Source organism: Bos mutus, chromosome 9 (genome assembly GCF_027580195.1).
Source record: "Bos mutus isolate GX-2022 chromosome 9, NWIPB_WYAK_1.1, whole genome shotgun sequence".
NCBI classification, from domain to species: Eukaryota; Metazoa; Chordata; class Mammalia; order Artiodactyla; family Bovidae; genus Bos; species Bos mutus.
The window spans coordinates 73,207,741-73,232,997 of record NC_091625.1 but is presented as its reverse complement, the minus strand read 5'-3'; the positions used below and the strand labels follow the sequence as shown (position 1 = coordinate 73,232,997).

Genomic DNA, 25,257 nt, shown 5'->3' with positions numbered 1-25,257 from the left:
TTGTAAAAATCAAACAAAAGATGGCTCTTGAAGGCCAAAGTTAGCCTTAATTAACAGTATCTATCACATAGTAATTCTCCAGATTTAAGAAACTCTTATAGTTATGGGCTTAGTATTTTTCTAATATTCTATAGACCAGTGGGCATCTTAATGAAGAATTATGGATTCCACTGGAATTGAAAGCTATGGGGAGGGTTAGAAGGAAAGCACAGGTTTGGGGGAGTAGAAGGCTTTTCCTAAGGTGGGGTTTTTAGTGTGAACCCCTCAGACTACCTGCCTTAGAATCACCTGGAAGCTTGTTGAAATATTTCTAGGCCTACACCTCACTCATGAATCAGAATCCCTTTGGGTGAGGTCAAGAATCTTTATTTTAAATAAGTTCTCAGTGTGTTTCTGAAACCTCCAGTTTGAAAACCACTGGATTGCAAGAATAGGGAATTCTCTGGTGGTCCAGTAGTTAGGACTCAGCACTCTCACTGCTGAGGACCCGGGTTCAATCCCTGGTTGGGGAACTAAGGATCCTGTAAAGTGTGTGGTGGGACATAAATAAATAAACTTAAAAAAAAAAAGAATATGTTCTAGATTAAAGACTGTAATAAAAGAATTGTAAAAGTGAACTGAAGATGCCCTCAAGAGAATATTGGCAGGATTCCTGAAAGGGCAAAAATCTTGGGCAAGTCAAGGATTATGCCTTATTTTTAAAAGTCACTTGGGGACTTTGCTGGTGGTCCAGTGGCTGGGACTCCACACTCCCAGTGCAGGGGGGCCCAGTTTGATCCCTGGTCAGGGAACTAGCAGAGAAAGCAATGGCACCCACTCCAGTACTCTTGCCTGGAAAAATCCCATGCATGGAGGAGCCTGGTAGGCTGCAGTCCATGGGGTTGCTAGGAATCGGACACAACTGAGCGACTTCACTTTCACTTTTTACCTTCATGCATTGGAGAAAGAAAGGGCAATCCACTCCAGTATTCTTGCCTAGAGAATTCCAGGGACGGCGGAGCCTGGTGGGCTGCCATCTATGGGGTCGCACAGAGTCGGACACGACTGAAGTGACTTAGCAGCAGCAGCAGTAGGGAACTAGATCACACATGCTGCAACTGGGGGTTCATATGCCACAGCTGAAGATCCCTCATGCTGCAACCACAAGACCTGGCATGCTGAAACGAAGATCGAAGACCCCACGTGCCACAACTAAGACCCGGCACAGCCAAGTGGATAAATAAATAAAATAAGTATATTTTTTTAAGTCAATTGAAGTTTTGATGTTTGAAAACAGCAGGGAAACATTTAGATAAATTGTTGGTTGAAAATATTCTGCTCTTAAAGGAGAAAGGTGTTTTATGCAAACAATTCTTTTGAACTACTTTTTATATGATAAAATATGTAAACCCCGTTTATATACTCAGATCAAAGGATATTTTTCAATAAGATTTTCTGGGATTAAAGCACATTCCTTTGAAATTAAGAAGCACTAGGAAAGGTACTATGTAAAATCCAATTAACGGGGTATAAAATTCAGACTCTGCTATCATTTGGCCCCTGCAAACCTGAGGTTTAAGTTTATACCATGTATGAAAAAGGGATTTGCACAGAATGATTTCTGTAAATCAGGTGTAAATTAATCACCTTATTTCCCTGACTAAAATCATTTGATGATCCCCCCCCCATATCTCTAAGGACAAGGTTCAAAGCCTTGAACAATATTCACAGTATTCCTTCTCCAGTCTTATGTCTTTCCCCCAGGTTTCCCTTTTAGTTTCTGCTCATTTTGACCTTTCAGATCTTCTCCTTCTCAGACCGCCATTCTTCTTCTTGCTGCCAGCAACATTCCCTTTTTCTCCCTTCTTCTCTAGCACGTAGTGAGCATTTAACACATATTGTATTATTACTAATTACTAATTATTACTAATTACATTACTGACAATGAAGAAAAGTGCACATTAAGATATATTTTCAAGGTAAACTGGTCTTTCTGAGCCCATGGGTTTAAGAGGGGTGAGAAGGTATAGAGAGACATCTAGGATGATGCTTAAATGTTTACCTTGAGAAATGAAGAAATTAATTTAAAAGTTAGGGCTAATTACTGCATATGAGAAAACAAAGAAGCCCTAAGTGATTACACATTTTGTTTTATTCATGCTAAATTTAAGATGCTTATGGGTTGGGGGGGAGAGATGTTAACATGGAATAGAAATCAGGAGTCTGGACTTCCAGAAGCAGGTAAGAGTTGAAGATAGAGATATAGTTAAAGCAAGAGCAGTAATGGGATGTATTTAAAGATATATTTAAATATATTTAAAGCAACAGCAGTAATGAGATGTATTTAAAGATATATTTAAAGGTATTTAAAGCAACAGCAGTAATGGGACTTCCCTGGCAGGCTAGTGGTTAGGACTCCATGCTCCCCATGTAGAGGGCATGTGTTTGATCCCTGATAAGGGAACTAAGATCTTGTATCCTGCATGCCACACAGAAGATCCAAAAAAAAAAAAAAAAAAAAGCAACAGCAACAAAGAAAACCCTTGGAGAGAATGATGTAGAGAGAGGTGGGAAGGGCCACTTCAGGCCCAAGGGGAGGAGGAATAGCAGCAGAGGAAGCCAGTGGGGAAGGAAGAAAGCTAGAAGAGTGGTACCCTAGAGTGAGGAGAGGCAGGTGGTTCAAGAGCGTGGGGGGTGTCAATTCTGTTGAAGACTGCCAGTAAGCAAAGTAAAACGAGGCTTAAGAAGTGACCTCTGGATTCGGCTACATGCAGGCCACTGGTGACAATGAAAAGGAGTAGCGGAGTAGGAGTGATGGAAATTCATGCTGCCTGGGCTACAGGAAAAGGCAACAAGAGGAAGTGGTAACCAAAACCGTATAAGATCCCTTAAGCTGTTTTGCTTGCTCCTTGGAAGAAAACTTATCTAGACTTTGTCTAGACCAACCTAGATGGCATATTGAAAAGCAGAGACATTACTTTGCCAACAAAGCTCTGTCTTGTCAAAGCTATGGTTTTTCCATTGGTCATGTATGGATGTGAGAGGTGGTCTGTGAAGAAAGCTGAGCACCAAAGAATTGATGCTTTTGAACTGTGGTGTTGGAGAAGACTCTTTGAGAGTCCTTGGACTGCAAGGAGATCCAACCAGTCCATTCTGAAGGAGATCAGCCCTGGGAGTTCTTTGGAAGGAATGATGCTAAAGCTTAAACTCCAATACTTTGGCCACCTCATGTGAAGAGTTGACTCATTGGAAAAGACTGATGCTGGGAGGGATTGGGGGCAGGAGGAGAAGGGGACGACAGAGGATGAGATGGTTGGATGGCATCGCCAATTGAATGGAAATGAGTTTGAGTAGGCTCTGGGAGTTGGTGATGGACAGGGAGGCCGGCGTGCTCCATGAGGTCACAAAGAGTAGGACATGACTGAGCGACTGAACTGAACTGAAGCAGTTTTGCTGAGAAGAGGAGCAGATAAACGGGGCTGTGTGATGATGATGCAGGATAAAAGGAGTGTTATTTTTTTACTGCTAGTAGATATACACCATGTTAACATGATAAGAATGATTCAGGAGCGAGGAAGACACTCGCATATAGGTGAAAGACAGTATCTGCAGGATGAGATCTGGAGGATACAAGAGTTACAGAGACCAAATAGAAGGACCAGGCCATGTTTGCAGCCAGGAGTGTTCATCCATGCTAACAAGGAAGGAAGGATATGAGCAGGTCTGTGGATGGCTTTGGTGTGGGAAGAACACTTCTATTTTGTCACTGATGTATGAGTCAAGGTATCAGCTGGGAACTGGATGGAGACGTGATAGATGCAGAGGTCTGCAAGAAAGTGGTATCAAATGGTTGTCCAGAGGAAGGGAAAAACATATACTAGAGAATATCCTCAGGCAGTACCACTGCCTAAGTGCCCATCTGCAATTTGTCATCACGAATTTTAAAGTAAGACAAGTCATGTATTTGGGTGTTTTTCTCCCCAAAACACCCAATCTTCAGATGTAGTCTTCAGATGCTACCCTCACCCTGCTGCCCCTCCTTAGTTTGGCTTTGTCAGTCCTGCTAGATTCTTCTGTGGAAATCCATGTGGCTCCTCCAAGTCCAGATCAGGTGCTCTCTAATGGTCTCTGTTATTTACCTCTACTATGAACAAAGAATAGCAAGAAGAGATAAGAAAGCCTTTCTCAGCGATCAATGCAAAGAAATAGAGGAAAACAACAGAATGGGGAAGACTAGGGATCTCTTCAAGAAAATTAGAGATACCAAGGGAACATTTCATGCAAAGATGAGCTCGATAAAGGACAGAAATGGTATGGACCTAACAGAGGTAGAAGATATTAAGAAGAGGTGGCAAGAATACACAGAAGAATTGCACAAAAAAGATCTTCATGATCAAGATAATCAGGATGGTGTGATCACTGACCTAGAGCCAGACATCCTGGAATGTGAAGTCAAGTGGGCCTTAGAAAGCATTACTACGAACGAAGCTAGTGGAGGTGATGGAATTCCAGTTGAGCTATTCCAAATCCTGAAAGATGATGCTGTGAAAGGGTTGCACTCAATATGTCAGCAAATTTGGAAAACTCAGCAGTGGCCACAGGACTGGAAAAGGTCAGTTTTCATTCCAATCCCAAAGAAAGGCAATGCCAAAGAATGCTCAAACTACCACACAATTGCACTCATCTCACACGCTAGTAAAGTAATGCTCAACATTCTCCAAGCCAGGCTTCAGCAATATGTGAACCATGAACTTCCAGATGTTCAAGTTGGTTTTAGAAAAGGCACAGGAACCAGAGGTAAAATTGCCAACATCCACTGGATCATGGAAAAAGAAAGAGAGTTCCAGAAAAACATCTATTTCTGCTTTATTGACCATGCCAAAGCCTTTGACTTTGTGGATCACAATAAACTGTGGAAAATTCTGAAAGAGATGGGAATACCAGACCACCTGACCTGCCTCTTGAGAAACCTGTATGCAGGTCAGGAAGCAACAGTTAGAACTGGACACAGAACAACAGACTGGTTCCAAATAAGAAAAGGAGTTCGTCAAGGCTGTATATTGTCACCCTGCTTATTTAACTTCTATGCAGAGTACATCATAAGAAACGCTGGGCTGGAAGAAGCACAGGCTGGAATCAAGATTTCTGGGAGAAATATCAATAACCTCAGATATGCAGATGACACCACCCTTATGGCAGAAAGTGAAGAGAAACTAAAAAGCCTCTTGATGAAAGTGAAAGAGGAGAGTGAAAAAGTTGGCTTGAAGCTCAACATTCAGAAAACGAAGATCATGGCATCTGGTCCCATCACTTCATGGCAAATAGATGGGGAAACAGTGGAAACAGTGTCAGATTTTATTTTTTTGGGCTCCAAAATCACTATAGATGGTGACTACAGCTATGAAATTAAAAGATGCTTACTTCTTGGAAGAAAAGTTATGACCAACCTAGATAGCATATTCAAAAGCAGAGACATTACTTTGCTAACAAAGGTCAGTCTAGTCAAGACTATGGTTTTTCCAGTGGTCATGTATGGATGCGAGAGTTGGACTGTGAAGAAAGCTGAGCACTGAAGAAGTGATGCTTTTGAACTGTGGTGTTGGAGAAGACTCCTGAGTGTCCCTTGGACTGCAAGGAGATCCAACCAGTCCATTCTGAAGATCAGCCCTGGGTGTTCTTTAGACCGAATGATGCTAAAAGCTGAAGCTCCAGTAATTTGGCCATGTCATGCGAACAGCTGACTCATTGGAAAAGACTCTGATGCTGGGAGGGATTGGGGGCAAGAGGAGAAGGGGATGACAGAGGATGAGATGGCTGGATGGCATCACCGACTCGATGGACATGAGTTTCAGTGAACTCCGGGAGTTGGTGATGGACAGGGAGGCCTGGTGTGCTGTGATTCATGGGGTCGCGAAGAGTCGGACATGACTGAGAGACTGAACTGGACTGAACTGATGAACATATTTATGCATCTTTACCTCCCATCTGAACATTAGCTCACAGAAGGCAGATATTTTTTAACCTATGTTGTTCTAACCTCAACTTCAAACACAGCACTTAGCACACAATAAGTGCTGAACATATACTAGCTGAATAAGAGAAATATAGTCCGTAAGACAGATATCAGTCTCTGCAGTTTCCACATTAGCACCAAGAACATTTGTGTTGAGTGTTGATTAAAAAGAATTTTAACCTATTTATTGCTAAAACAGTGACAAGTTTCCTAAGATTTACAGTTCAGCTTTTTCTTGCTTGTTTCCAAAATTAGTATATATAATTGTATACAAGTTTATTTCCCATAAGTTTTGCCTTTTAGCTGATTGCTTTCCTTTGCCTTCTAAAATGGTGAATAAGGAAGACTTAATTTTATAATAGCAAGATGAAAGGTGAAAAATAAGCACCAAACTTATATTTTCAGTGTAGTATAACAGATCTGCCCATCACATTTTATCTTCTAGACACTTTTCTTTTTCAAATTAGAAACCTACCTGTTTAAGGAGAATACATCTTATATTCCCCACATAATTTGTACAAGAGGATAAACATATATTTAAATATATTTAGGAATATTTTGAATGATTAGGAATATTTTGAAAAGAGTATCAGATCAGATCAGATCAGTCGCTCAGTCATGTGCGACTCTTTGCGACCCCATGAATCGCAGCACGCCAGGCCTCCCTGTCCCTCACCAACTCCCGGAGTTCACTCAGACTCACATCTGAGTCATAATATACATTTAAAGTTTCCCTTTAAATATAACTTATATTTCCCATCGAGTCATAATATACATTTAAAGTTTCCCTTTAAATATAACTTATATTTCCCTTGTGGCTTAGCTGGTAAAGAAACCACTTGCAGTGTGGGAGACCTGGGTTTGATCCCTGGGTTGGGAAGATCCCCTGGAAAAGGGAAAGGCTATCCAATACAGTATTCTGGCCTAGAGAATTCCATGAACTGCACAATCCATGGGGTCGCAGAGTCAGACATGACTGAAGGAGTTTCACTTTCACTTAATGCAAAGGACAGATTCAACACACAATCAAGGATGTGGGCCTCACTGGTACCTCATCAATAAGAATGGCAATATTTTACAAAGATGCAAGAATGCATGTACTATCTCACAAAATCTTCACAATACTCCTCAACCTTGAGATGTATTGTTATTTTCAGTATATGTAAAATGAAGTTTAGAGAGCTACAGTAAAACTCTTACCAAGTCACAGAGCTGCTAAAGGGCAGAGTCTGAACTTAAGCCAAGATTGGTTGGCTCCAAAACTGATTTTTGTTCAAAAATATAATGTGGAGAATCCCTTATTGGATGCCCCTTATGATGTTAAAGGTTGCTTGCAGTTCTAATTTTGCATAACTTCTAAAGAGAAAAAGAAGTTTCTCTTGTACATCTTACTTACTTTGAATTAGCAGCCCCATTAGTGGCTGGGAGATAGTTTAAAATATTCTCAATGTTTTTCCTACTCTCCAGATGTGGATCCAAGCTTTACATGTAGTGGCTCAAAGGGACAACCATTTTTTGGAGAGTAAGTAATGCTGCTTCCATTTATTTTAACTACTGGAATCTCTGCTATAGAGAACAAGAGGATTTCAAAAATGTCCAGGATAGATAAAGGTTTTAGAGATACTTGCAAAATGTGTATTATTTGTTCATAAAACCTGAATTTACACTTCTTTTCATTAGTTTAGATTTTTAGTCTCTAGTTATTAAGTTATGTACTTACTGCAAAAGTAAATATTTATTTTAGTTCTATATAATGCTGAGTTCAATCTTGCCACTAATTTATTTCAACTGATATCCAATGACCCCTAAGTTGAACTCTACAACTGCTAATTCACATTATGGACCAGATGAACATCTGACACATCACACAGCATGCATCACTTAATTATGGAAAGCTTATGTAATAACAAACTTTTATATAGTGCACGTTTAACAAGAGTGCATGTAGGAATGAACTCATTTTACAGATGGAGAAAAAAATCTCAGAGAGGTTAGTGACTTGTCAATGTCAAGCTCCTAGTAAGTGGCAGAGTTAGCACCTGAAAATACTCTGAGGGTGCATGACTATAATAATCTTCCTGGGATGATGTGTTACCATGTATTAGAAAGAGAACCAAAGAATACTAAGTAGTCTTAAAGACTAGTAATTAGGGGCAACAAATCCTTGGCTCTAGGAATACCAACTGCATCACTTCCCGCTACTGCTATTGCTGCTAAGTCGCTTCAGTCGTGTCCAACTCTGTGCGACCCCATAGATGGCAGCCCACCAGGCTCCCCCATCCCTGGGATTCTTCAGGCAAGAACACTGGAGTGGGTTGCCACGTCCTTCTCCAATGCATGAAGGTGAAAAGTGAAAGTGAAGTCGCTCAGTCGTGTCCGACTCTTCACGACCCCATGGACTGCAGCCCACCAGGCTCCTCCATCCATGGGATTTTCCAGGCAAGAGTACTGGAGTGGGGTGCTGTCGCCTTCTCCAGCATCACTTCCTATGAAAATTCAAAATCTGAGCTGAAAAGGAGTGACTAAAGAAAACTGTAAGGAATCTGTATAAAAGGGATATTGTACCACAGTGAGAACACTGAGCTGAGAGATGGAAGCCAGTGGAAATTCATCCATAAAACAGGAAGTTGCCCAGAATGGATGACTCAGTTGGCTTGCCTTGTCCTTACCCCAACAGAAAAATGTCCTCTGGTTCTGCCCTAAGTGACTGACCAGCTTTTACATCCAGGTGCTCCCATGCCTTCTTGCTTCTGGCTGGTTCTACCAATGGGGACCCTTGGTAGAGAAGGGAGGGATGCGCTGTGCTGTGCTTAGTCACTCAGTCATGTCTGCCTTCATGGACTATAGTCTGCCAGGCTCCTCTATCCACGGGGATTCTCCAGGCAAGAATACTGGAGTGGGTTTCCATGTCCTCCTCCAGGGGATCTTCCCAACCCAGGGATTGAACCCAGGTCTCCTGCATTGCAGGCAGATTCTTTACCGTCTGAGCCACCAGGAAAGCCCAGGAATACTGGAGTGGGTAGCCTATCCCTTCTCCAGGGGAACTTCCTGACCCAGGAACTGAACCAGGGTCTCCTGCACTGCAGGTGGATTCTTTATCCGCTGAGCTACCAGGGAAGTCTGATGGGAGGGATATGGGGATGTAAAGTTAAGGCTTACCCTTGGCTCTCCTCCTGTGAGGATTCCAGAGGTCACTGCTCCTCTTAAAGGTTCCTGCTTACAGAAATTCCCTGGTGGTCCAGTGGTTAGGACTTTGTTTTTTCACTGCCAAGGGCCTGGGTTTGATCTCTGGTTGGGGAACCAAGATACCACATGCCATGTAATATGGCCAAATAAATAAGTAATACATTTTTTAAAAAGGGCTCCTGTTTTCCGTGACTCTCCCCCCCACATGACATCATCCTTCAGGCCTGCATTTGTGTGCAGGCCCTACCCTTGCTGTCCTCCTACCCACTGCCCACATCCATGGTATTGGTACCTTTGTAAATGAACTCTCTTTGCCTTATCCCAATTTAAATGCTTCTGGAACCTTGACTGATTCTAGAAGATTCTGAACTAGATTCTGGAAGATTCCTCCTAGCTGTCATTCTGCACATGATTATCTGTGAACTAACTTGGCTTGCCTGTTCTTTCTCCAAAGTTACAATTCTTGAATTCTTCAAGTTCAGAGGGTATGCCAATTATTAACAGAGGAAAGTGCTCTGCGTTCACTTCATTTTCCTAAAAGTGTAACTACTGTCCACAATCAAAAGTAAGACAGAAGTCAAAAGTAAGTAAAATAAGGGCACAGCTTTATTTCACTACAAGGCAGTAAGTACACTGTCATATCAAAAGTTCAGTACCAGCCATCTTGCACCAAAGGTTCTTAAGGCAGCAACTGGCTATGGACTCCAGCTGCAAACACATAGGTTGTGTGTGGCAGTTCTGAGACCATATAGTTAAGGACTCGGGGGAATGCTGATTAACACATAAGCCCTGAATTAAAGAACAGTCAGGCTGAACTCAAAACAAAACACAGGACATCAACAACACAGATCTCCCAATAAAGAAGTGCAATGCATCCTCTTATAAACCAACAAGAACAAAAAAAAAAAACAAGAAACAACCACAAATGCAAAGTCTCCCAAATAAGTTTTCCAATGTATTACAAAAGGAAAAAAGTATATATATATATGTATATATATATATATAAAATAAAAAGTTTGACAATACTAGTGCATAGTCAATTACCTAACACCAAGTTTCTTTTCTCTCCCTCCCAAGCACTACAGCCCTTCTGATACTAGCAGCATGTCTACAGGCTAAGTCCATAGCAGCAAAACACATTTTTTTTTTCATTTGGCATGTACAAAATTAAATTACTGAATAAAAATATAATTTTTTATAAAACTATTTCATACAGTAATAATTTTTAAAGCAAGCTAACAACAACAAAAAAACTCTCATAAAATGGTTTGGTACAATAAACGTACCTCCAATGTTATTGACCATAAATGAGCATTTACAATATTGATTACTTATTCCACGGTGTGAAGCCAACATTTATAATAATGCATTGTGTTTAGTGATTGAAAAAAGTGAAATATTGGAGTACCTTTTTGTGTGTTAAATTTCAAAAACCTTATCACAGAAAAAATACTGGTCTGTTGGATCCTCTTAAAATACAGATAAATCATTTTATGTTTTTTTTTTTTAAAAATCTGCCTTAAGATACTTAACCCCTGACTACAATCCATGACCTAATAATTTAGGTAAAACTGTTAAACATTAATTTTTTAAAAAATCCGTTTAGTTGGGTGAAATCTCATACGATTTCACCCACCTAAATGCACTTGGTGCTGCTCTCAACTGTTGTACCACAACAAAAATAGGCTCTTCTCCCATTCATGAAAAGTCTCATGTAGAGGAATGCTATATCCCAAGTCAACTTGAAGTGTTCTGAAAACCATAATGCTTGTCTGCAAACGTCTCACATGACCAGAGTCCGGGTTGAGAAGGCATTCACATATTTCCGAGACTGACCGGAAGCTGTCATCTGATCGTCTGTCTTCCCACAGGATGCAGATTCCCAGGCACCGTTACAAGGCTAACAGGGGAGGGGAGAGAGAGGGTAAGGGCAAGGTCAGACCGGGAAGCACATGCTTTAGCCCACGGATGGACTCCCAACCCCACCTGGCCCAGCAGAAAAAAATGCTGACCTCCAGACAGCAAGTAGGAGACACAGGGGAGCCTTTGTCAGATAAAATCTTCACTCTGATAACCAGGAATTCAGCATTCTTAAGTGATATTAATTATCAGAAATTGTTTGTCGTGAAGAGAGAAAACCCACTCCAAGCAGTATGATAAGATCCAGCTGTATCTTCATGTTTGAGTGCCTTTTGTCTATTAGCAGATTTTACAGACTTGAAGACAGGAATGAGTCCAGTCCCCCACATACCTAAGGTGAGCTGTGGGCATTTACTCTTTGAGCGAACTGGTGAGTACTTGAGCTGCCCACTGAATAAGCTCCCATAGGTGCTAGAATTGATCAACACTTACTAAACATTGTACATATTTTTAATCAAGTTAATTACATTTAAATTTAGTTATGAACATTTAAATGTATCAACTAAAATGGATATTGATCAATACCAATTAATTAATATCTATTTATTAGAATAGCTTACTTTTTAAAGATGCATTGAAAGATACAGGATGGAACTAATATCTCACAGGCAGCATCCGGATCCAGATTCTTCACACATATGATCTCATTTACACAGCACAGCCACCCTGGGTGGGGGTTCATTCTCTCTTTAATTGAGCAGGAAATGGAGACTCAGAAAGTGCAGAAAACTTGCCCAAAGCCAATCTATGGGGAAGTTGTGGAATGGTTTTGAACCTGTGTCTGTCTTCTGCCTAGCCCCAGCTCCTACCTGCCCTCCATGCGTGAGTGTTTAGTCATGTCCGACTCCTTTTCACCCCATGGACTGTAGCCCACAGGGGTCCTCTATCCATGGGACTTTTCCAGCAAGAATACTGTAGTGGATTGCCATTTCCTCCTCCAGAGGATCTTTCTGACCTAGGGATCTAACCCCGGTCTCCTGCGTCTCCTGCATCCTAGGCAGATTCTTTACTGCTGAGCCACCAAGGAAGCCACCCGCCCTCCATGTTGCTTCAAACCAAAATATGTAATATTTGTACAAGGCCTGCTCTTTACAGCATTAAGTTTGCCCTACTTAGCTCCCAAGAGTATTGAAGATGCTTACAAAATGAATATAAATGAAAAGAATTTAAAACATAGATAAGGGTAGGTCACCAAGAAATGTGGAAAAAATAAACAATACAAAGATGAGGTGAGATTTCGATTCAAAATACTTGCCATGAACCAAAATGCACCAAGATGTAAATCTCAAAACTAACTCTGAGCTCTCTAGCAGTCAATCCAAAGAGGGAAACAGAAACATAAGCAGTTGTAAGATTTGCTGTCTATAAGCTCAAAAGTGTGGTTTAGAAAAAGCGCAGCTATTCCTAGTATTTATATCCAAGTGGGATGTGTCTCATGGACAGAAGAAGAATAAGAAAAGAAAGCCCTCTGCTCTTTAGAGCCTCAAGTGTCCCTCAGGACAGTGGTCCCTAGCCTTTTTGGCACCAGGGATTGGTTTCGTGGAAGACAATTTTCCATGGACCATGGGCGGGGGGATGGTTTAGGGATAATTCAAGCGCCTAACATTTAATGTGCACTTTACTTCTATTATTACAACAGCTCCACCTGAGGTCATCAAGCACGAGATCCCGGAGGTAGAGACCCCTGCTTAAGAGACAAAACAAACACCTGACACCAGTGAAGTGATGACAGGCAGATGAAAGGTCTGTGGTGCCACAGCCAGATGAAGAGGAGATAGGACGCCAAGGAACAGCCAGGGCCATGCTCTAGGCAAAGGGCATGAATAGGCAGGATTGAGATCGACAGGTGGTGAAGAGGATAACCCAGGTGGCAAAATAACATGAAAGAGTCAGGAAGCTGCAATTTGTACATTGCTTGTGGGAGGGACTGGGAGATGGAGAGGAAGGAATAAGTGGATTAAACATGAGTACCACTCATGTTTCTAAGTATTTTGCATGTATCATCTCATTTAATTCTCAAAAACACCTGTGGATTAGGTAAGGCTCATTACATCTGTTTTACAGAGCAGGCAATTTTCCAGGAAGAGAGAACTTAGGCAACATCCTTAAAGTCATCCAGCTAAGAAGTGATGAAGTAGGAATGCGAATCCAGGCTCTAATGAGTATAAGTTGCTGTTTCCTTTAGAGTTCTTATGAGTGGGAATTGTGTGGTCTGGTCAGCAGGGAATGCAGGAAGAAACACTGAGAGGAGGTGTTAAAGTCATCAGACTATTTAACAGAGAGGTAGGATAATTCTGAATGAACATGGTATTTGTATGGTGATGGGACTTCTTTGCCTAGGGTCTGGAACAAAGTTTCAGCGACATAAGATTTACAGTGCCATGTTTCTAACTTGTAAACTTTCACAGGACACAAACTAGATTTCCCAGTTTCTGCCCAATCTGTTGTGCCACCTCACTGCCAACATAAAGGCACCATCCAAGTTTACACATGTTTACTCTCAAGGCTCAGAGGCTGAATACATAACTTGAAATACTACATAAGCAAGACTGATTATCATAATATTTTCCTGTAACTGTGAATCACAAAACGACAGGACAAAGATGACATCTGTTCTGAACTGACTTCTGATACTGAGTCACATTTAATGTTTTCTAAATAAAATCACCAGGGTAATTTAAGCATTCTATGATACAGTTCTGAATAAATGGTGTTTCTGTAGTTTGACTCATTGGAAAAGACCCTGATGCTAGGAAAGACCGAAGGCAAAAGAAGCGGGCAACAGAGGATGAGATGGTTAGATAGCATCACTGACTCAATGGACATGAATTTGAGCAAACTCCAGGAGACAGTGAAGGACAGAGGAGCCTGGTGTGCTGCAGTCAGTGGGGCTGCAAAGAGTCGGACATGACTTAGTGACTAAACAACAAGGAACTCTAGTTTGAAGGAAGTGGATTAAATATACATATCTCTCTGGTGTAAATCTGTCCATTCAAATCCCATATTTTAGTTTAGCTGACTGCTCACATGTTGTTGCTAACATTTTTCAGTGCAGTACTGGAACACCAAAATGACACAAGAAACCCAATTAACAAAATAAAATTTAATGGAATCATTGTAATTATTGAGCTTGTGTTTGTAGTGACACGCATAGAACATATATGATAATGTGACATATAACAACGTGACATCATAACATATGACAATGTGACATAAAATAACAACATGACATATAATGACTACCATTTGAGAGTGAATAATTAAAGATGATGGCTGTCCACCATGAGTATTATGCAGGGCTTAGAATCGATGATGTACACAGAACAAAGAACATTGATCATAAAATCAGATGACTAAAAATGATGCAGAATATTTTAATATACTAATCTTATATGTAAACATAAAATAAAGATACACACAAAACTCAAAAATGTATGTTTTGAAAGAATGTTGTTGTTGTTGTATTAGTCACTCAGTCGTGTCCGACTCTTTGTGACCCCACAGACTGTAGCCCGCCAGGCTTCTCTGTCCATGGAATTCTCCAGGCAAGAATACTGGAGTGGATTGCCATTCCCTTCTCCAGAGGAACTTCCCAACCCAGGGACTGAACCCTGGTCTCCTCCCTCACAGGCAGATTCTTTACCATTTGAGCTACAGGGAAGTCCCTTTTGAAAGAATACAGACAAACAAATGAGAGGGAAAGGAGAATAAAAGTGAAAATGGAGGTAAAAGTGAGGAGCAAGGAAGAAAGGATTGTTCATGTTTTTCTCTAGCTAAAAATTTTTCTACTTAGCTATGCTTCAATTAATACAGAATAAGTTTCTACATTAAATGAAATTAAGTATCTTAAAGTACCATATTAAAAGAATCTTATGCTTGCTTTTGGACTTTCCAGGTTGGCTGCATGGTAAAGAATCTGCCTGCCAATGCAGGAGACATGGGTTCAATCCTTGGGTTGGGAAGATCCCCTGTAGACGGAAATGGCAACCCACTCCAATATTCTTGCCTGGGAAATCCAGTGGACAGAGAAGCCTGGCAGGCTACAGTCCATGGGCTGGCAAAGAGTTGGATATGACTTAGCGACTAAATAACAACATGCTTGCTTTTACAATGTCTCTTAGTAAAAGTCAAGTTCTGACCTTTGACAATCTGATACTTAATTCAGAATTCCCAATGTCTGTTCAGGAAAATCTAATACAATTATCACCCCCTAGTACATTTTCAACTTGAATGTCGTGTTTTGTTGGATCTCCCAGATGGCTCATCATTTTATTCATGTTTGGCTCTTCCTCCAGGACCAGATATTTAAAACAAGATCAATACAAAGAATGTACCCTATATTTTAAATTAATTTTTTGAAAAAAATTCAATCAGCCTCTCCCAAGTAGAGATGAAATTTATGAAGAAATAAATCAAGTTAACTGAAATATCCAAATTTCAGAAAGCAGAGCATTTCAGGGGCACCTAAGTCCTGAGGCTCATAGCCTAGAGCAGACAAGATGACTTGCAACACCTAAATCTCCCAGTGTAGACAGACACCAGGACACAGTACCCACTCTGTGCAAGAAAAACAGACCGGAACAAAAAGGCGAGCACATTCAGTGGACAGCTCCTTTTCTGCATCATGAAAGTATAAAGCTAATACTTTTTGCAACCATGAATGGAAAAACTGGTCAGAGCAATCACAAACCTACTTCACGAAAGCAAAGTAAGAGCAGAAGGTCAAGTACTGGGTAAGAAAAGAAATGTTGAAGTCCACCACCCAAAAGGGCAGCTGCCCCTTCTTGCGATTTCTTTCTCCCTCCTTACCTTGAAGCCTTGGGGTCCTAGGCCAACTTTTCAAGCAGACAGAATAGTTTTGACAAAGGAAGATTAAATGTCTTCATGCTAGAAGGATTTTTTTTTTAATACTGTCAAATAGATCCTTGTGCATCCTCCTTATTCCCTCTCCTTAAATGTTAGTTTCACTTACACTAAAGAATTGGTAAGAATTTCTGCACATGAATCCTTGTTAAATGACTAACCCATGGTGCTGTTGCAGACATGTCACTCTACCCTAATTCATTTCAAAGTTAATAATCTTGCCACACATCCTCCTCCTCTTGCCCGCGAGTCATCTTACTTATCCACAATGTACCTTTGATCGCCCCTGGGCAGAGATGAACTGTAAACAGACTGTCAGAGCTCTAACTGGGATATCCTACTGAAGCACTTTAAATAAATACTCTGATCCTCAGCAGAAAACAGAAGAAATCAAATGAGATAAAACCATGTCCACAGGTGATTTTCTGTCGGAATTAGATTATCTTCATATTTTTCACTAAGAATATGAATGGTTTTTTTCATCACGCTAAACAAGAACCACTATTGTGACATTCATAGAGCAACTTCACACAATAACTGCTGATATCAACAGCCGTGGCAGGGTATGCGCTGTTCAATTTACAAAGCCCTTAAGAAACTTGTGGAAGTCATAAAAGAATGATTTTGTAAAACCAAAGCAACTTATGAGATGGTTTTACATTTCTCTGTTTCATTTTTTTAAATAATAGCAGACATAGATGGTGTCCAAAAGACTTAAGAATTATTTGATTTTTCCATTTAATCTACCCATAGAAAAGACTTTTAAAATGAAAGTGAAGTGAAAGTCACTCAGTTGTGTCTGACTCTTTGCGACTCCATGGACTATACAGTCCATGGAATTCTCTAGGCCAGGATACTGGAGTGGGCAGCCTTTCCCTTCTCCAGGGGATCTTTCCAACCAGGGATCAAACCTAGGTCTCTTGCCTTGCAGGAGGATTCTTTACCAACTGAGCTATCATGGAAGCCACAGAATTAAAATTCTAAAAATCAGAACTCATTCTCAAAGAGGCATCTTTTAAAATGTATTCGTTATAAGAGATAATGTAGAAATCTTTAGTTGTATCTTGAAAGTCAAGAATAAACCTGAGACGAAGGGTCACTGAGGTAAGGTTAGTTTATCAAACTTTTCCTATGCATAAATGCTGCCAAAACAATCAAATGTGCCCAACTCCAGGATTGATAATTTTTCATAGAAAAGAGCCCTAAAAGTTAAAGGATCAAAGGTGCAGATGGTGCTGGGGGGTGCCCCATCCACATGCTTCCACATGCCACCCAGACCTAAGTTAACAATTACTACAAAGAATGGTCTTTCTCCAAATTTGGAGTTCGTCCCCAGTGTCTCTAGGGATCTTTTCATCTTACTTGTTGATAGATTTTCCAACAGTTTTAATCACATAACCTCAGGTGTCACAATTTTTTGGAAGAAAACCTCTTTCCTTAGTAACGTATTCGTTTTAACTATTAAGATTAAAGCAAATGCCAATTAAAGCAATTATACCTTTGTTAGCCCAAGGAAAATCCAATATCACAGTGTTTACCAAACCCAACCAAACAAAAAAAATCCAGGTCTTGTACTCTCTGGGGTAGGGCACTCTGAATTTGAGCTCAACTTTCCTTCCTCACTCATTTAGCCTTTCCAGTTCATCCCAAAACTCTACGTGGCAAAGTTATTTTATAAGATATATTGAAAGCAGGCTGCTGAAATATTACTAACAGCTATATGAAACCTTGCCAGGGCAAGTGGAAAAAAAGTGACCCAAGGGAGAACTAAGTGAACACAGAGGTATCCAGGGAAGCAGGTCAACAATAGCATACCAACACTAAGAAATGCCTGGAAAGATCGATGTCACACGGAGACGGACTGTTTCTCTGTCTGTTGACATGCCAACAAGGGCAGCAGAAAAATAGAGAAGACCAGTAAATCAGTTGTTTGATCTCCATAATACCGAAGAGATCTGACTAACTTTTTTTCAGGAATCAGCTGAATCAGCAATCTCTTTTGGTGACCCACTGACACAGTTCTGCCAGAGTGGAAGAAGGAATGAGAAAGAACATGTGAGAGGAAATAATACACCTCAGTGCAAGTGGACCTGCTGTTGGTGAAGCCTCCTTGCGTACGTTTCTAAGGATAGGGACTATCTAAAGTAGGTACCACCAATGTATACTGGCAAGTGTGCTGTCATTTTGAAAGTAACACTCTATCCACTTGATCTTCACAGCAACCCTGTATGATATACATGGAGGACAAACTACAGTCCCCAATATACAGATGAGCATTTTTTTTAAGAAGTTAGTGAATTAAAAACATGCAATTAGAAATTGGGGAAGTCTGGATTAGAACCCAAGAGCCTGTTGTGTGCATGCTAGTGCATTATACTTCTTAGCCATGCCAATCAAGCAAAAGGGTTTGCCTCACTGAAAAATTCATAAACAATTCATATGAAGTTAGGAGCAATCCAAAGCACATGGAACTGGAAAAGTGAGTTTCAGCTGCTTGCAATAATACTCTAAGATTCTTTGATACTGTGCAAATGTGTTTAAGTATTAATAGCTTGAGAAATTTACTTAAATTCACTTTTAAAAAAGTAAGGCGAAGACAAGCCAAGTCAGGAAATTAAAATTTAAGGCTGTCACTCTGTGGTTACAAAAAAGAGGAAAGAGAGTGAGTAAAAAGCATATGAACACATCTTTTACATTTGGGTTTTAAACAGGAATAAAAGAAAATTATAATTTAAGAGAAAAATACACAAGTTCAGAGGCTTTTAACTTAAGTGTAGTTTCAGATCTACCAATGAAAATGTTTACCTTAGGAAATGTTTATTAGCAAAATGTATTTATTTCAAAATGTAAAGCAAATTGAAAGCACAGGCAGCTCTTTTCTCCTTACTGAGGGAGTTCTGTGCATGGCGCGTGCGTGCGTGTGTGTGCGTCTGTGTCTGTCTGTCTGTCTGTCTGTATGCCAGTCTTGGGCTCTTTCAGAGTAACTTTCAAACAGCAGGATCCAGAAGGGTTCCACAGTGAACCTGCCTTTTCCATCCCAAACTGCAAGTATTCTAAGCTGAATATCTATTTCCTCATTTGTGATCATTGTATAAGCTTCTAGACTCCATTCTCTACTACCATACAACATGGAGAAAATGGCACATATTCTGAAATCTCACATATTCTGAGCTACCTGAAAGACACAAATATCAAAAAAGTCTCAGAACATTTTTATTATGAGTCCTGTCCCTGTTTGTTTTTAAAGTTAAGGAAACTAAAAAAAAGAAGAAGAAATCCAACTATACTATTTTGCAGCTGCTGCAAATTCCTTTTAAAAAAAGATCAAGCATAAATAATTTCAAAAACAAATATAACATTATTTGTGTATAATGGCTTATACTTGCCTCTAAACATTATAGCTTATGGACTAGGGAATACATGGAAAGCTCAAGCTATTAACATATGTTAATGCCCGTGTGTTATGTGGCATAACACATAATATGCCACATAACACACGGGCATATCTAGCAGCCTGAGTTTGGTCTCTACATACCATTTCCCACTAAAAGATCACAGCACCTTGGGAAAATGGAGAGGAAGGAAATGTAGCTATTACATGTATTCATGTATAAGCAGGGCTTCCCAGGTGGCGCTAGTGGTAAAGAACCCTCCTGCCAATGCAAGAGACATAAGAGACACAGGTTCAATCCCTGGGTAAGGAAGATCCCCTGGAAGACAGCCTTGCAACCCCCTTCAGTATTCTTGCCTGGAGAATTCCACAGACAGAGGAGCCTGGAAGGTTACAGTCCATGAGGTCACAAAGAGTCGGACATGGCTGAAGTGAGCTAGTCGGACATGCATGCAGGCACATATGTATAAGCGTATGCATTTACATGTGCATTAGAATCTTAACTATAAAATCCCAATATTTGGGGCCTCAAAACAATAACTGCTCTATTTAAGGTGTTGTGGGTATAATTAAGCCAGGGATCATTAACACTGAAATGACAGAACACAGAACTGCACTGTTAGTGTAGTCTTCAATAAACTTTTCTTGTGCCTAAGCAAATGTATTTAGACAGTTAGATGGATAATCATTTGCAGTATTCAACTGACAAACATTTCATATTTTAGAAGTACCAGAATTTTAAAATATTTTAAGAGTCAAATTTAGTTGTTTTAATTAAATGCACTCTAACAAAATGTCTAGGTTGTTTGGATAAAATCCCATTTAACATTTGATATATTTATTAAAGGTACAAATTATAAAGTTTCTAGATTATATAAAGTACTCAAGTTGAATAGCCAGGTCATTTAACAAATGCACAATATGTTCAATAGTACCATGCATGAAAAATCTGTCCAATTAGGTCAAATTGAATTATCAATGGAAATATATGATAGATCATAATGGTTTTAACAAAAAGATTACCAAATTGCTTAAAAATCTATATAAATATTATTGAGTCAGGTTTATATGAAATATAGGCAATATATGCTTAAATATTTAGAATGACCTGATGCATTTTCTAATTTGAAACATTTTAGAAATCATATATTTCTATGGTATTAGAAGCTAGGTTTCCATGACACAAAATGAAGGAGATACTTGGTAGGTGCCGTTCACTCTTAAAATGAATTAGTTATCTATTATAGCAAGTTATTAAAATATATTTGAGTGGTGTACATCAGTAAAACCATATAGTGTATATGAAAGCACTGACTCCAAAATCAGCTTGTGGTGTCAATTCTTTAGGTGGGTGGAGTTGACAACTGTTACCTTCACCATTTGATGTATGTAGGTGGCTTAATCTCAGTATACAATGATAGAATCTGAAGAGTACCAAATATGACTCATTTGATATGCTAGAAAATATAGATTAATAAAAACAGAGCTACTACTTAATACTGAGCTTCAAGGATGAGGAATATTGGGTTGGCCAAGAAGTTTGCTTATAATATGTTATGGAAAAACCTGAATAAACCTTTTGGCCAACCCAATATTTTCATTAAATAAAATATAATGATAATAAAGTTCCATATTGATTATTTTGTTAATTCAATAGCATTAAAACATTTAAGGTAAGAATTAGCCAACCTATTTTTATAAACACTGATATTGTTGCCAAATTTTTATATAATACATATTTGATATCTGTACTGTGTTTGACTCAATATATTTTATATTTGCATAAAAGTTTAGATTTAGGTTTTGCTGAACACTATCTGGTTAGGCCAAAAGCTTTAGCATTTAGTTTTAGGGAAAGAACCAGGGGTTTTCAACTTCATAATGATAACTGTCTCCAAATATATTTACATGTTGCAATTTAGCACTCAGAATGCACTTTTTCTTACTACTATAAATATAAGTCAGATCCTAGCCTAGGTTACAAAATTACATAAAACAGCTTAATTAATGCACTAATAGCACTAGCCAAATCCTTATCCTCTGGAAACCCAGGGCCAAAAAATTCAGGGAGGAAGAAAGCAAGAAAAACAAACAAAAAAAGCGTTTTCATTCTGGATCTAGGAGCAGCTGTAGGTAAAATTTTGTAATGGGTGACCTTTGCATTCTTCTAATCTCCTTTCTGGGTCCCCCCTTATGCAGAGTTTGTTCTTTTCCTCATCTCCCAATTCTGTGCCATATTCTGAGACTTCTTCACACTTCTACCCAGGCCTGATCGACTCAGGAAAGACTCTGGATCCCCTCAAGGACCGTCTTTCCCTAGCCCACACTCCAGTCAGTGGTCACCTTTCATCAAAGCAGTTGGATCAGACAGAAGCCACAAGGAGAGCAATCTGATGGAATTAAGACACAAAGTGTGCCTACAGCCCTTCCAGCTGTATTTGCATTTCTTAAAAATAATGCGAAGTATCACAAATGCTTTCAAGGGGGGAGTGTTAAGATTCTCATAATTTGGAGAGTGCAGGCCTACCACAGTGACAAGAAAGCCCATCCAGGAACAGGACATTCTTTCAGATCATACCGTCTCACGTGGTGCCTTCCCTCACAGGACAAATATGACTTTTCACTTCCAAATCCAGGTTCTCTATATGCTCCAGGGTTTATGGTTTTTCCCTCAGTGTGGCAAGGGGGGGATGAAGGGGAGGGCTCTGCAGGTGACTGGGTATTGTATTATTTAATGTTGGGAACCGCTGTAAATAATTTAAGGGAGCAAATTTGCATTCTTATTTACATTTGGTTCAGGATTAATTTGGAATTTGTTGTATTTCATCAACATACACCTACTTCAGAAAAAGGGAAATCTCTTTTGATATTAAAACCCGAGAGCAGATGTTCAGCTAGAGATTAGCGACGTAACACTGACAGTTGACTTTCTCATTCTGATAGTCAAATACATTGTAATTCTTTTCTAGCTATCTAATTTCAAACTTCTTTGAAAATCTAAACAAGGTCTGAGCTTTGATGGCTTATGAGGGAACAAAAAAGTAAAAATTTTGAAACTAAAAGTAAACTGTATCAATTATTTAATAAAACCTTTAAAAGCAGAAGAAAGAGATACTGTTACATGTGATTAACAATCTTAGTCTCAGTCACAGTAAGAAATGCTTCACTTCATCATTCTTTGGAAGCTTGCTCTAATAAAAAAATTTTCAGTGAGTCTCATATGAGTGACAACAAGGAGTCTTAGGAGTCTTTCAGACATTGGGAATTATTTAAAAGCATCACTCCACTACATCTAAAATGTTTGTTTGTTTTTTAAAGTTTTATAGTGAATAACTTTTTAGATACCAATGCTGGAATAGTAATTACCTGCAAGGGACTTGCCAGGGACCTGCTTTTAGGTACTGTAAATGCTTTGAGAACATTGTCTTCATCTTCTGATACTGGCGTCATTAAAATGGAACTTGTAAGAATATTCTAAAGGAAAAGAGAATAATTTGAAATTGAAATGAGGTAGGATAATAAGGGGACTGACAGAATTCTAACACTTGAAAGAGTAGATTACTATGAGTTGACACACATTAGCAGGAAAAAAAATGCAGGTATCTGCCAGAAATTCTCTTCCCAATGAGCTAAATGGAGAACTCAACTGCACTAACCCTAATCCCACTGGCAAACATTACTAAAACAAAAAGCTTCGAGGTCCCACACAGTTCCAGGAATGAGGCAGGGCATTCTGCTCATTGATGAGCAGAACATCTGCTAAATGAGTTAATAAAGACACATCTTTAAAATGAAAGATTTACTAAGCTCTGGTGAGAGAACTGTTCATTTCATATAATGGTAAGAAATCATTTTGAGTTACAGATTAATGGTAGTATAGTTTAAAGGTGAAAAAATGGAATTTAGAACCAAAGTTCTAACCCAGAACCAATACTTATAGGCTATACAATTTTGAACAAGTGACTAAGCCTCCTCATGCCTCAGTTTCCCTACTAGTATAATGGAAATGACAATGTTACCAACCTTGTAGGGTACTTGTCAGGGTTAGATATCTGAGTTAATGCATCTAAAGCTCTGAGAATATTAATCACCACTTTGTACACACTGAAAAAATATTAGCAATTGCTATTACCTCTGATTCTTCATAAGAGAAAAGGGTAATCATTCACAAATTACAAACTTTTAAAATAATGGTTAACTAAGAGGAAAACAAAAAAGGAAAACAAAACAACAACTACCAAGCTATGAAAAGACACAGAAAACATTTAAGAGCATATTACTAAATGAAAGAAGCTAGTCAGGAAGCTTCATACTGTATGATTCCAATTATATAATATTATGCAAGATGCAAAACTGTAGACTAAAAAGACCAGTGGGTGCCAGAGCTGAGGGGGAGGGAAGGATAACTAGACAGAACATGGAGGACCTTCAGGGCTGTGAAACTACGTTCTATTATACTATAATGGTGAATAAACGTCAGTATGCTGCTGCTGCTGCTGCTAAGTCATTTCAGTCGTGTCCAACTCTGTGCGATCCCATAGATGAAAGCCCACAGACAGAAGCCCAGCAGGCTACCCCGTCCCCGGGATTCTCCAGGCAAGAACGCTGGAGTGGGTTGCCATTTCCTTCTCCAATGCATGAAAGTGAAAAGTGAAAGGGAAGTCGCTCAGTCGTGTCCGACTCTTAGCGACCCCATGGACTGCAGCCCACCAGGCTCCTCCGTCCATGGGGTTTTCCAGGCAAAAGTACTGGAGTGGAGTGCCATCGCCTTCTCCGTCATTTCAGTCGTGTCCAATTCTGTGCGACCCTATGGACTGTAGCCTGCCAGGTTCTTCTATCCATGGGATTCTCCAGGCAAGAATACTGGAGTGGGTTGCCATTTCCTTCTCCAGTGCATGAAAGTGAAAAGTGAAAGTGAAGTTGCTCAGTCATGTCCGACCCTTAGCGACCCCATGGACTGCAGCCCACCAGGCTCCTCTGTCCATGGGATTTTCCAGGCAAGAGTACTGGAGTCGGGTGCCATTGCCTTCTCCGAAACGTCAGTATAAATTTGTCCAAATACATAGAATGTATGACACCAAGAGTGAACTCTAAGGTAAACTATGGGTTTAGGGTGACTATGTGTCAATGTGGGCTCATCAGTTGTAACAAATGTAACTCCCTGGTGGGTGATGTTGCTAAGGGAGAGGCTGTGCATATGTGAGGGTGAGGATACATGGAAAATCTCTGTATCTTTTGTTCAACTTTGCTACTAACTTAAGACTGCTCTGAAAAATAATCTGTTTTAAAAAATGGTTAAAAAATAGAATAAAATAAAAAATGGTTGTAACCAAAGCAATGCAACATTGTGTATGATAAAGGGCGTTTACTACATACAAAGAGTAGGACAGGACTGAGCATGCATGCACATACTCAGATGCTACATAAAACCAAACAGGAGACAATTTACCAAGGAGGAAATAGAGGTATCCCCTGCTATTCAAAAGTTCACTTCACACCACTTCACTTTCATTAAAATCCTACATTAGTAGTTATTTTCATGAACGGCTAACCAATAGAAATCCAAAGAGAATTTTTGCTTTTGTTTTGCAGCCAACTATTATAAAGGCAGCACATACCCTGAGTAGTTAGAGTGGCACCACCAAGCTCCTTCCCCAGGCAGTACACTCAGCATCTCAGCACCAAGTGCTACAGTTTAGAACTGGTACGAGCATCTTCATCTCAATTTATTTATTTTTATTCATTTTTTTACTGAAGCATAGTTGCTTTAAAATATTATATTAGTTTCTGATGTACAACATGTATAACACTAGATATTTTTATACATTATACATCATACACAGTTATTATAAAATACTATCTTTCTTGTGCTACACATTGAAAGTGAAAAATGAAAGTGTTAGTC

At 39.5% G+C, this 25,257-nt stretch overlaps 1 protein-coding gene and 1 non-coding gene across 5 annotated transcripts in view; one reads left to right on the top strand and one right to left on the bottom strand.

Annotated features, from left to right (window-relative positions):
- Nucleotides 1-439: 439 nt before the first annotated feature.
- On the top strand, nt 440-512 carry TRNAE-CUC (transfer RNA glutamic acid (anticodon CUC)). The gene has a single exon. It is a non-coding gene; the product is annotated as a tRNA-Glu (tRNA).
- A 9,266-nt stretch (nt 513-9,778) lies between these two features.
- Nucleotides 9,779-25,257, bottom strand: part of MYB (MYB proto-oncogene, transcription factor) — a 35,526-nt gene continuing 20,047 nt past the window's right edge. For all 4 annotated transcript variants that reach the window (XM_005899106.3, XM_005899109.3, XM_070376718.1 and 1 more), the window contains 2 exons: nt 22,719-22,826; nt 9,779-11,078 (listed from right to left, as the gene is read on the bottom strand). In XM_005899106.3, coding sequence (XP_005899168.1) covers nt 10,962-11,078; nt 22,719-22,826 — 225 coding nt within the window. In that variant the 3' untranslated portion in view covers nt 9,779-10,961. The remainder of the gene's footprint in view (nt 11,079-22,718; nt 22,827-25,257) is intronic.